The sequence below is a fragment of the Lepidothrix coronata genome, unplaced genomic scaffold (assembly GCF_001604755.1).
Source record: "Lepidothrix coronata isolate B3197 unplaced genomic scaffold, Lepidothrix_coronata-1.0 Scaffold182, whole genome shotgun sequence".
Taxonomy (NCBI): domain Eukaryota; kingdom Metazoa; phylum Chordata; class Aves; order Passeriformes; family Pipridae; genus Lepidothrix; species Lepidothrix coronata.
Window position 1 is genome coordinate 665450 of NW_016690362.1, and position 13661 is coordinate 679110.

Below are 13661 nucleotides of genomic sequence, written 5' to 3' on the forward strand. Positions count from 1 at the left end.
CACAAACTTCCCTTTCTCCCACCCTTTGCAGTGCTCCTGAAGGGAAAGATGCTGAAAACTGAGGAGACTAGAGCCTAGTGAGGAGACTAGTGCCTTTTTCATACTAATATATACATGGGATTGATGCAGTGACAGTATGTCAGTAAAGCCACTGTGAGGGCTAAAATTATTTCGAGACAAAATGACAGTCATGGATCTACATCTCCAGTGGCTGGAGAATGCCCTTTCTCTTACATTAAGGTCATGAATAACAAGCCTGCCTCTGCTTGTCTGAGCTTTCCTGGGGCAGAGACTGTTTGCGTAGGTGGTGTCCTTTCCTCCTGTGTGGCCTGCAGGATGAATCCTCATTTCAGTCCTAATGAAGAGACACGTGGCTGTGGGATGAACTGTCATCAGCAATATGAAGTGGGGGAGAGTCACCTCTATTTGAATTATTTGTGTGCTGTGATGTATTTAGGATATAGAGGACTGCATACATCTGACAACCAGAATCTTATTAACTCTGTTTTATACAGTACCAGGTACACCTTACATGCAGCCAAGCACATCTCTGCCTAACCTTTATTTTCTGGTCTGGTTAAAACCACTTACAGAATTTCCCTCATTTGTCATCTTTGTCTTTAAAGCAATTCTTTTCCTAGCAGCAGCTGTAGTGCCATTTATTGCTTAGACATCTGTAGTGATGGGCAGGGGTGCTTGCTATTTCTGGTCCAGATGTATGAACCGTGGGCCATTTGAAGAAGGTGACTGTGCTGCCTCCAGGATACAGCCCTTTCCTTCACAGTCACTGCACACTGTGTTCCCAATTTTGGGAAGCAGCTGCCTTCCACCACCCACCAGAGGAACATGAACTTCTGGTGCCATCTCAGCTGATATAAGTTTTACACAATTGATGTAGGTCTGCCTTATTTCAGAGACTTATATGCCACTTTAACAAGGTCTCTTCCCCACCTCTAATGTAAGCTGGATACGACTGGTTATGTAAAAATATGACAAGTTTTTTCAGAGACAATGACAGAGATTTCATAAAATCATAGAATCATACAATATCCTGAGCTGGAAAGGACTGACAAGGATCATTAAAGTCCAACTCCTGGCCGTGCACAGGACAACCCCAAAAATCACACCATGTGCCTAAGAGCATTGTCCATACACTTCTTGAACTCAGACAGGCTTGGTGCCACGACCACTTCCCTGGGGAGCCTGTTCCAGTGCCCAGCAACCCTCTGGTGAAAAACCTTTTCTTAATATCCAACTTAAACCTCCCCTGACACAGCTTTACACCATTCCTTCATGTCCTGTCACTGTTCACCACAGAGGAGATCAGTGCCTGCCCCTCTACTTCCCCTCAAGAGGAAGTTGTGGACTGCAATGAGGTCTCCCCTCCCCAGGCTGAACAGACCAAGTGACCTCAGCCACTCCTCATACAGCTTCCTCTCAAGGCCCTTCCCCATCTTTGTTGCCCTCCTTTGGACACTCTCGAAGAGCTTTGTATCCTTCTTATATTGTGGTGCCTAAAACTGCATATTCAAGACGAGGCTACGCCACTGCAGAGCAGAGCAGGACAATCCCCTCCCCCAGCCGGCTGGTGATGCTGTGCCTGATGCCCCCCACAGCACACTGTTGGCTTATATTCAATTTGCCTTTTCTCTTGATGTTTCTTTAACAACTCCTTCAAATTTTGGCTGGAGAAAAGTGTGGCTAGATACCACAGCTGGAGTGTGGGATGCCATAGCCAACTGTCTGCAGACACCATGTCCAGTGGGACGAAAGCACACAGCACTTGGCTGAACTCTGTTCAGCTCTCTGTTTCAGTTTCCATGTTTCAGCTGAGGGCTGAGTTAAGTAACTCTGGGTATACTCACTTGACACTGACTGCCATGGGATGAAACTACTCATGTACATCCTGCAACTGTAAATAGGTCTCTGTGGGTCACTGCTGCAGCAAGTCACACAGGAAATGTGTTTGTGGCACTTACTGATCCCATTACTGGAAGCTTCAGAAAAGGACCTTTGAGCCAAGGAGCCTGAGCTCTTAGAAACAGTCAAACTGCTGGAGAAGGTCTAAACAGGTCCTATGGACTGCTGAAATAGGCTCCAAAGCTCTTGGTCCTTCCCTGTTTGTCAGCACCATGTTCTCCTACAAGAGAAAAAAACAGGACACAGGAAGCACCAACACAAGGTGGCAGAATCAAGACCTCAATCCAATGTACTGATAATACTTAGCACTGTACATCACTGTACTGTTACTTACAAACATTAACTAATACATCCTCACAACACCCCTGCGAGGTAGGGAAGTATTTTTATCCCTAATGTACAGATAGGGAAACTGAGGCACCAAGAGGCTAAGTGACTTGCCCAAGATCACACATCAAGGCATTGGCAGAGCCAAGGTAAGAATGAAGATATCCCTCGTTCTCCACCCCATGCTGCCCCACCACTAGGCAATGTTGTCTGTCTGGACACGGGGAACGCAACAGGTGCCTCTGAAAAGCAATGCCTGGACTTGTTGCCTATGAATAATTTTTATTTGCCTTTAATGGATTATTTCACAGTTTTTCCCTCACACTGTACACCATGCTTTCACAGTCCATTCAGCGCTCTGTGGTAGCCCACAGCCTTCTTCTCTGGCACCGGGACAGTTCTGCAGGGGGTTCATAGGGTGCTCTGTGCTTTCATTAAGAGGATGTTTAGAAACAGTTTTCATTGACATTAGACTGGGAGCACGTGAGCTCTCACTGGAGACCAATAACACACACTGGAGAAGCAGGCAGAGGGAACTGATGGTAAAAAGGCATTTGCTGTCCCCTGTGAAATGACCAGCGGCCCTCTTGGTTTCTTAGCTCTTCCAAGCTCCAGTGATCACTCAGATCGGAAACTCTTGGTCTCCAACCTGCCTGGTCAGGAAGTCGTTCTTGAGGTTGCTTCCTTAATAGGTAATAGGCAGTCAGTTCCAGACCAGACAGGTCCCCCAGCATCGCCTACTCCAGGTGTGTGACGCTGTCTGGGAACAAGGCCGGCTGTAGTTGTTGTGCTCTTTTGCCACGGGGAAGGGGTATTACCATGGTTGGCAAGCAGCCATATGCAGCGTCTAAGTCTCTTTTTTTTCAAAACTGGTATTCAATGAAGAGCAAGGGAGAGTGGATGGATGAGGAGATGAGGATGAGGCAGAGCAAACAGGAAAATCCACCAAATGAGCTTCTAGGAAGGAAATGTTCCCCCTTGGGCACTTCAACTGAAGCGACTTCATTTTCACAAAGCCTCCTTCTCTCTCTGGGAACATCTGCTGAGCTTCATCTCTGTCAGCTGGATGTATCGTATGACATTGGTATCTGCAGGGAAAGAACGCACACATACAGGTACAGTGGTTACACAACTCCCTGTGGAAGGAAGACAGACAGGATACATCTTCATCCTTGGTACATCACTTGGGGAGCAGCACAGCTCCAGCGCTGTGTGCTGGAACAGTATCAGCTGAAAGGGGCTCTGAACCAAACCCTGAAGCTTTGGTTCTGGAGAACCTGGTCTGAGTTGCGCTCATAATTCCTGTTGGTCACAGTCTTGCCTCAGCTAGTTTTTACCTTCTCTCTGATTACTCTTGGTCAGTGCAATGGAACTTGCACAGCTGAAACTATCCAGGTCGTCCTCTCCCGTACTTGTGGAATGACACCTCCATTGGCTTCCCTTCCTGCAGTGCCTGCTTGCAAGCCCCTAAAGACGTTCTGTGTACATTCATGCTCTCTACCTTTTCACTCTCATTCCATTTGCAGTCTATTTTACTCCTTCCATGGTGAGTAGAATTGGGAAGAGCATCCTTCACATTCTCTTTGTACCCTTGCTTGCCTTAATTTTTCTATTTGGAAATATAAAAATGATGTGACACTATCTGACACCACAACACTATCTGCATTTTTGTCATATGCTGTATGCTGCATACTGCCTTGTGTCTATCCTGTCTAATGAAGTTTCTAGGGGCAGAGAACCACTGATTATCCCTGTAGAGAGCTATGAGATCCCAGCACTGTGCAGGTGATAAGCTGAGCCCTCTTTTTCGTTCCAGCATTTCAGAGCATCAACACACCACACAGAACATGTGAGTTTTGTTTTACCTCTTGGCCTCAGCTGTAAGGGAACCTGTTCACCCTGAATCACAGGTTGATCTAAATGGGTATGTGCCTCCAGAGAGAGCCAATGATTCTGCAGTCATGGCCAATCCCTTATCAAATCATGTTGATTTCTAACATGAGGGTGACCTCCCACACATGCAGCACCCACATAGTGGCAAAAGCCATGTGGGACCAGAAGCAAGCAAGCAAAAACATAGGCACTTTCACTTCTATATTGGCTGAAAAATGGTTCTTTGCTCAGAGCCTTGCTCAGACAGCCAACCAGGGCCAGCTTTGTCCATTTAATAGATCCTCAGAAACCAATCTGAACTGCACTGCAGTCCAATCTTGTCTCCTCCTCATCCAAACAGTGATGTGCTCCACCCCAGCTAGGGAAATGGGAAGTGCTTGAGCTTTCAAAGCAATGAACAAATTACTGGGAACACATCCAGCACCAGGACCAACACAGTTGTGGGTGCAAAGCTTCCTTCAAATATGAGAAAGGGACATCTCTGTTGTGCCCTCTGCTAGCACTGAATCAGTGGGAGATGGACTGGTTTCCCTTCATACAAAATATCCATATAAACATGCCATGGGGCATCAGTGGGCTGTGGCACTGTGGTGCTGTTGTGACTTCTCAAGCTGTTTCTGGGGAGATGGGTATCCCTTAGTCTTCTTCAGGTTCAACTGCATCATCCTAGGTACTCTAGGGGCTGGGATTTGATGACTAAGCTACTTGCCCCGTTTGGGGCATTCTTAATGAGATAAAAAGTTCTGCTGTTGCTTGTGTCAAACAAGATGCACCAGCATCCTGGGCTGTTCATGCATTAGCATTTCTTACCACCCCAGCAAATTTTAAAGCATCTTTTTTAAAAACAGGATTGATTTTAGTTGCGCAGCCTCCTGGAATGAAGAAACTCAGTTGAGGGGGTAGCCCTGAATTTTACACTTAAAATAAAATGGGTGCAGGTGGCAGGTGGCTGACTCACTCCCAGCTGTGTGAAGACAGGGCACACAGCCTGGCCAGAGTCCTGCTGTGCTACCCACACCTCACTGCAGCCTCTCTGTCTGTGCCCTTCTAGGCTCTGGGCTGCACTCTGGGTACACATCCCTCCACCAAGGTGCATGCACTAAATGCCTGCCTGGTGCAGGTGAAAAGGAAAGGGATAACTGCCTGGGCTTGTCAGGAAATCCTACCTGTCTGGGCCCGCAGGGACTCGGCGCCTGGCAGAGGCGGGCAGTAGGGTCAGTGCATAACTGGGAAAGGAAAGGCTGCCAGCCCCCTTTAGCTTTCAGATAAGGTAGTGACTGCTGATGGCACAGCTTCACTTATCTGGGAGACTTCCACACGCCTGGAAAGCCAGGGGCAAAATAAGGTGTAGCCTGATAGATGGCGGGAGATGCTCCTATTGTGAGCTACTTATAAATCTCTCTAGCAGGTTTTGGCATGTTTTGCTTCATTTTTGAGGCCACTAGTTTACCAAGAAGAAATAATGAGATCAGCACTCTGTTTACAGAAGTGGAGCCTGATCTTTGTGAGGTTTTTTTCTACCAAATAGTATTGCACCATACTAGCTCTGCCTATGGAAGTATTTCAAAGTGTTAATGAGGAGAAGACTCTCATCTCTCAGTGAAGAAGTGATCCCCTTTGGCTGATGTGGAAATAACAGGACAACTCAGATGAGAGGCTGGACCCATGCAAAGAGATATTGGCAAAGCTGCAATGGAAATATGTCTCCTGGCTCTTAGGACTGTGCCTGTGTCCCTCTGCAGTGTGGCCTAATGCCGTTTTAAAGGTCATTTCTGCTTCTCCTGTAGCTTCAAAGCCCAATTGCTTATCTTCTGTGCAGACACCATGGCCTGGGTTTTGTTCCCAGGACTTCTGATTTGCCGGAGTCCAGGAAAGCAGAGCCCCAGTGCGGCCACGAGCCTGCCCCACACAGCACAGGAAACATCTTGTACAGGCAGCCCATGGGATGTCTGAAGGTGGGCTCTCAGCACAGGGCCAGCAGAGACCTGTATTTGATATTAGCTAATGGTCTGGTCCTGGTCCCAGTCCCAGTCAGTACCAGCTTTGACAATCCACCCCAGTGTGAGAGGGCTGAGAAAGGCTTGCAGCAAGGTGCGTGTCTGGCTGCCTATCTTGCGCCAGCCTCTGCACACTGAGATCACAGAGGGCTCCATGCATACTTTACATGACTTAACAATAGCTTCCCTCTCCCTGAGTAAGGAGGGTTATACAATTATCTTGTGTTAGTTCCATCTGCTTTTGTGATTTTTGTCTGGAGGCAGAACAAGAAATCAGGCCCAACCCAACCTTCCTTTACCCTGGATAGATAGTAAATAGCCATAAGGGATCTGCTGTGCTGACAGCCCTTTAGAACAGTAAAACCCTTTGCTAACTAATTCCTCTTTACCATACAAAATCTCTCCCACCAAAGAGAATAACTACCAGTGATTTGTGCCAAAAACATTCCTTATTAGAAAAAAAAAAGAACACACAGAACATATCTGTAATAACAGACAAGTGCTTTTACCAGTGAGCCTAGTGAAACCTCAGATAAAGGAAAGCAATCACACTTTGCAGATGGAGATACTAAAAGTGGAGACACTGACTTATTCCTGGTCACATAATAATTCTTGATAGTGTTACCTGATTTCTACTGCTGTGTTTTAACAGTCACATCCTTTCTTACTGTACATGCTCAATTCTTTCCCCCTGAATACCCTCCAAGTTTTCTATAATCATAAATAAAACAGTGAAACAACAGCCTTGAATGGTCTACAAATAACAGGAAAGAGTCTCTGATGCAGAGCTGAAGGCCAGAACTGGTTTTGTATACATAAAGGGCCTTTAGGGACACTTTCTGGTACATTTTTGTTGCAAGTGTGGTATTTGAAGTTGTTGCTGTTGAATAAATTAGTATTTATTTCAAGAAGCAATGAGGAATACCAAATAAATAGTATCACGAGGGGGGGTGGGTAGAGAAGCACAGAAACATATATTTAAAAAAATGGAAGCAAAGTGGTTCAGCTAAAAGTAATTTTTCACATCTGAGCCTAGTCAAAATCTCAAGGTTAGGATAACTTCTTATTTTCCACTGACTATTTTTCTCTTGCATATGCTTCTCCATTTCCTGGTTCTGGCAGGGGCTGAAAGCAGAAGGGCACACTGTAAACTAAAATAGGCTAAACTGAGCTTTTAAACACGTTTGCTCTGGGAGTGTGGGGTGCACAGCTGTGCTGTCAGACTGCCCGGAGCCCATGGCCAAGCACAGCAGATGGGACCAAGCACCCTTATGGGAAGTGGAAGAGGAAGGAGATCCCAGCACACCCTCAAGCACACCCTCCCTGATGCTCCTCCAGGGCACAGCCACTGCAGGAGCCCTGCAGGGCCAATTCCTGTAGGATATCAAGCACAGCCAGCTCTGACAGCCTCCCTTATCGCCTCTAGTTCAATGAATATCAGCTCCGCCATGCTCTGCCAGGACCCAGGTTCGCTCCTGTTTCACACCCAGTTCTCCCTCTTTCCTCTCAGGTTCAGCTGAAGAGCCGTTCTGTGTGTTTTCTTTGCACATGGCCTCCATTTTGCTTTCTTGTGACCCTTTAATTTTCCATAGTGCTGTTTTATGTCCCTATTACTATCTAAAAAAACCCCCATAACTCTGCCTCATGGCCTTCCACCTGCCTTCTGAGGCTGGGCAGGTTAGCATAAAGATGGTTGTTCTAGCAAGGTTAAGTTGTTTGGATATACAATTTCATTGCTGTCCCCAAATGAACTGTAAGGTTTTGACAGATGGATGACAGATACTTAACAGGCAATTGGCTGATTTCATGGCAAAAGTTGAAGCATCCTGATGACTGCTTTGTGGGTAAATGTCTGTCTCCTTGATCAAACTATCTTTACTGAGATGATGGAAGGCACAGCTATTGAAGATTACAAATAGTCTCCTGGCATTGCTAAGGGGAAAAAGCTTTTTCTCAGAGTCAGAAAATATAATGGTCAGGGTACACCCTCCTCCATCCTGCTTTCTTCTTCAAAAATAAACTAGGTAGAATTCCCTCCACACCACATTCCAGCAATGCTGTCATCTTCCAGGTCATGCTGCAGCCTTGGCAATGGTTAATCTTTGGGCACTGCAACCTTGCTGCACTACCCAAGAGTGCTTGAAGGGGAGTGCAGCAAAGGATACACAGTGAGTCATGCTCATCCCTGTGGAAATCAACGCAATCAAGTCAGGGACAGACTAAGTCTCATGAAAAGGAATACAAAAGCACTCAGTGCAAAGCCACATCCTTGCTCCCCTCCCCATACCTGTCGGCTGGCGGGATCTTGCCTCTTTCAGGTAGTAGAGGGCCTTGTTGAAGTCACCCAGGTGGTAAAATGCCACTCCCGATCGATAGAGCGCCTTGAAGTTCTCGCCCTCCTTCTGAAGCACTTTGAGGCAGTACTCCTTGACCCTCTCGTAATTCACCAGCTCGGCCTGGAGCAGGCAGGCTGCAGGGGATGGGTATGACAGGGAGACAGACAGACAGACAGGAGAACATTAGTGCCTTATTTATCCCTGCTCCTGCAAACTGCGGGAGAAGAGAGCAACTTAGGTGAGGGAAATGACTCAGCCCCATGATTCAGAAAGGGTGCAGTCATATGGATTGTTTGCCAAACCCTGCGATTGTTTGCAATTTAAATACCAATGCTTCTATTTTTGGCATTGCAAAGCAAAGGGATTGTGTTACTCCTGGGACACACATACACACACATGCATGCACACACACACAGACACAACACTGGGGCAGAGAGGGAGAACATAAATGACCCTCTGCAGCTTTGGAATGCCACACAATCTCGTGGCAGTGGCTGGCTTCATTTGCAGTGACATTGCTTCTCAGACTGAGGGATGCAGCTCCAAAATATACAAAAAGGCAGTCTAACTGTTATGTGACAAGAAAAAGGGGGATAAATTGGATCAAATTTTTTATATGGCTTAATCCAAGGCTGTTAGGTTTAAAAATAGTATGTAATTATCTTTTATCCAGGAGATCCTGTAGGGAGTTTTGCTATAGAAAACAAGGGGCTCTGCCCTGTTGGAATGTGTTGCCACCAAAAATAAGCCCATCTAGAGCTGCATTCCAAGGCAACTTTGGGATTGACACAATTTGGGGAAGGAAGGCAGAATGCCACTACAAGGATCAGTTCAGAGGTTGGCAGTGTCAAGTGCCAGGGCATGGAGAGAAATTTCCCATGGCAGGTGGTGTTACTCAGTGTGTCTCTGGCAAGGAGAAGACTCACTGCTCCTGGAAATCCAAGTCATCACAGTTCAGGTGACACCAAAGAATAGCCAGATTTCACTTTTTGCATGGTAACTGCAGGTGAGAGGATATGATGCTGGGTTAAGAATGTGATGGAGTTCTTGATCCTCTTCCCCTGCACCCCTGATATAAGCCCTACACCCTCTCTGTATCTCACTTTACATTTCAATGGCAGGAAGTTGCCTAGATGACCTCCTAAAATTCCTTCCAACATAAATTAGTCCAAGACTATGATCACTTAACATGGACAGAACACATTCCTAATCCAATTACACATTTAAAACTTAAAGACCTTACCAGGAACAATCATAAACAGGCTTTTACCAGCAGAGCACCGATGGTGCAGATGTGCTGAACAAGGACTGCAGAACTAGCCCTACTGCTGGTACATTTGTTTGAGTGATGCAGCCATTAGTAACCAGAGCTTTGTCCCATTTGCTTTAATAATGGAATGTCAATATATTTTAACAGTTCCTGCCATTAATGTGCACAGGTATTTCAAAAGACGGTTGCTTGCTATTTGATTGCCAGTTAAAAAACATGTATGTTTTTAAAAGCTTAGCAGCATTTCCTTATCCAAAGTTTGTCCCTTCCTATTTGTCACACATTGATTTTTCTTACTCTGTTTCTAATGAAGCTTGAAATGACTGTGCCTTGTTTTCCTTTATTTTTCAAAGCTATTAAAAAGATGGCTGTGTAAATTTACTACTGGCTTTACCACCCTGGAAAAAGGATTGCTTTGTTTATCTGCTGATCAGCAGCATGTACAGCAGTGGCAGTAGCTTTCTGCATACTGCCAATCTGAGCCAGCCTTTCATGTTCTGTGAAACTGCCTTTCGGAGCAACTAGGGGGTGGATTTCAGTCTCTCTGTTCATTTCTTACTTGGCATTTCCAGTTAGAGTCATAGAAATGCCTCTGTGAAAAATGACAGGCAGTTTATTCGTATATATTAACTCAGTAATTCCATATTGGACTTGCCTCATGGACTGATTTAAAAGAAAAGAAAAACTCTCCCACATCCTGCTAATTCACAAACCAAAATGGGTTTCCAGATATCCAGCTGGGTTCTTTCTGTGACTCATATTCACAGTAAAGCTTCTGCAGGGCATCCCCACTAACTATGTACACGGTGAAGAGAAGTCAGTACCACATGGCTAGCAGGAGAGACGTGTTTATCTGAACAGAGCGAGCAGATGGATGTGCAGGAAACAGTTCTGCTGGAAGATTTGGCCATTTGGAGACCCAGCATTGGAAACGGCTGTTGGAAATGAACCTGGAGGGAGTATCTCCCTTATAAATATTTAGACACGCATGTTTTCAGTTCTTGGTGGACTGAAATGATCTTAATCGACTGTGATCCAATGCAAATATTGAGGCTGTTAGTAATTCAGCTTTCAGAAATGGAAGAGACATTGAATTCTTGTACTTACTACCTAATTCAGTCAGGGGAGAATTGTTTTGAAAATGTATTGTTTTCCTAAACAGACGTGCAACTCTGGCTGGGAGTACTTGTTTACCACAACAAACACTTTATCACCCTCCTTCTATGTTCATAATAGGCCCCCAGTGAATCCCTCTGAGGAACAGAGCTCACTGAGAAAGACCAAACCTAGAGGTTTCTTCAGATCCTCCTCCTACTTTCTCAAAACTCAGTGGGCTTGATTGTGCACTGCATCAGCTCTAGTAGCTCTTTGGTGATTAGAACGGTGCCGTTTACTTGCAGATGCAAACCTACAGTCTGTTTCTGTTCCCTGCAAGTCTCACAGTCATTGTAATACAGCATCTAGTGGCTACATCTCCCCAACTCAGAAATGTTGCTTGTCCTGCTTCCTGCAGCATGTGATAGTTATCCACCGTATTTGGTTATCATTCGCAATTTGGCAGCTGATTTATTGTGTCAGGTTAAACAATAAGTAACTTTTAATTTTTAAAACCATGTATGTCATGTAGTGCTGAAGAGTCCCCACCTGCTGTAAAATAAAATAAAATAAAATAAAATAGCCATCTTGCAACTACTGGGTAAAATGTGCCATGGGAACAGGGAGAAGGTTAATGCTATTAGCTCCACAGGAAGGGCCCTGTCCATCACACTTCCCAAGTGACTGCTGATGTTTAAGCAAGGAAACAGGAAATTTGTCTGGTTTTCTTCACAAGAGGAATGTTAAGCCTAGATTGGTACATTTTAATTTGTGGATTCAAATCTATGCCAGCCAGCTCCATAAGCTGCAACAATTTGAGAGGTGCCATACCAATCTGGTACCAGTAGATAACTGAGATAGTTTGTATATCCCTGCTCAGCACAAGGCTGGGCAAAACAAAGATTAAAGCACCTGCAGAGCCAAAATACATCTACACCTTTAACCTTTACCACCAGCTGTGGTTAGCAATGGTGGGAAGTTGTAACTAAAATCTTGGCAGTTGACGGGTTTGAATTCTATTTTATTCCACCCTAAAGTAATTTTGAATTCCAGAAGATCTTTCAGGAAGCTATCTAGGCTTGACCAGTGCCAGTGAGAAAAGATCCATGACCACCCTTTTCTCTCAAAGGCTAATTACTTTAATTGTTTAAGAAACATCACTACATTTCTATCCTGATTTTTTTTGTTTAGCTGCAATTAACTAGCCACACCTTTGCTACCCTGAAAAGCTTGTGTTTCCTTGTTGCATTGGTACTATGAGATTCTGATCAAGTCACTCCATTTTCTCTTTCTTAGCAGCCCTTATAAAGAGGTGACTAGAGTCTCTTACTAAAAAAATACCCTTACTTTTCAGCTTTCCTCGCTTTTACAGCTGCTCTCTGAACCCGCAAAACAAAGTTCAACTGAAAGTGCTGTCATTTAGCATCTTATCACAGAAACCTCTTCTGTGTGAATACCTCTGCAGGTTACACAAATAGCTCAGTTTGGCCTGAACTTTTGGCTTCTAATTTTGGCTGAGCTAAGAACTAAGTCTGGGAGTAGCATGTCCAGGTTTTAACATAGAGATATTGAACAACAATATCAAGAGCCTTGCTCACCTGGCAATTTTCACCAAAGGGTAAATCTGCATGCCAGAACAATCGTCCAGACACTTTGTATACCAGTGGCTAAATTCCCATTATAGGCAAGGCTTGAGACCCATCCATGTTAACAGAACACTTAAGCAAATGGGACAAATTGCTGTGCAAGCAGCATTAGCATATCCCTACCCTAGGATCCTTCGGCTCAGCACACTGCGTTAGTCATAACAGGAATCCATTTGCTGTTGTTCTGGGAGATGAAAATGCCTTTGCCTTACAGGAGGATCTTGGGTTGCAAGTTAATGTTTCCCAAACTCCTGTCTTGTATGCTGTTCGCTATCACTCAGGTAAGCTGGTCACACTGCCTGTTTTTAAGATTGCCTTGTGCCTTCCATTAGGAGAGGGTAACCTGTAAATTGTTGGGTTTTAAGTTTATGGACTAAAATATTCCATGTGCAATATCTGCCTTTGATGTCTGCTTTTGGAAAATGTCAGCCAAGACAGTTCAGGTATTTTTGAAAAACAGGCTAGGGAAACATATCTCCTTAAAGATCTCTGGTGACTGTCTCTTTGGATGCATCTCATTCCCTCACTGTTTGGCTTTGCAAATGGAAATCTGGCAGATATTGCTTGTGTCAAGCAGGTGCCTTCTGTTATCCTCTCGGTAATCTATAGCTGGCCAACTAAAAATAAAACCCAGTATGGTACTGTATACTGTAGAGATATGCTTTAGAATTTGGTACCCAAATCCTTTAAATATTTAGTCCACCCGGGTCACAATTTGATCTAGAAAAAGTGGGGATTTGGAAACTTTGAGAGCACAAAAATCCTCTTACTGGCTTACCGGTCCCAGGAATAAAGGAGAAAGTGGAAATCAAGTTTCACATATGACAGAAAGACAGATGCTTGCAAGAGGAAGAGTGCAGCTGAGAGTAGTGTGGGGACAGAGGCACAGAAAGGGGTAGTGGTGAAAGGGAGTTGGGAGCTGAGGTCTATTGAGGAGGCAAAGTCTGGGCAGAGAAGTGGAATTAAGACTTTGGGACAAGGTGCTAAGGAAACACAGTGCAGCCAGCCTGGAGACCAAGAGGAGCATTTATAACACTGAAATACAGGCAGAGGAAACCAGCTTCCCTAGCTATGTATGGCAGTAGCTCCTCTGGCAGATCACTTAACCCCAGTCACATTCCTGCTGTAATCACCTTTTTTCTCTGCTGGCTATACTCGCCAAGGGATAGTAACCTGC

The 13661-nt window shown here is 45.0% G+C and overlaps 2 protein-coding genes across 3 annotated transcripts in view; one reads left to right on the forward strand and one right to left on the reverse strand.

The window, feature by feature from the left end:
• Positions 1–13661, forward strand: part of MAP3K9 (mitogen-activated protein kinase kinase kinase 9) — a 130239-nt gene that overhangs the window by 82528 nt on the left and 34050 nt on the right. The window lies entirely within an intron of this gene.
• TTC9 (tetratricopeptide repeat domain 9) overlaps positions 2184–13661 on the reverse strand; it is a 28366-nt gene continuing 16888 nt past the window's right edge. The window contains exons 2-3 of the mRNA XM_017830632.1: positions 8425–8607; positions 2184–3335 (exon numbers count right to left, since the gene is read on the reverse strand). Of these exons, the coding sequence (XP_017686121.1) occupies positions 3256–3335; positions 8425–8607 (263 nt within the window). The 3' untranslated portion in view covers positions 2184–3255. The remainder of the gene's footprint in view (positions 3336–8424; positions 8608–13661) is intronic.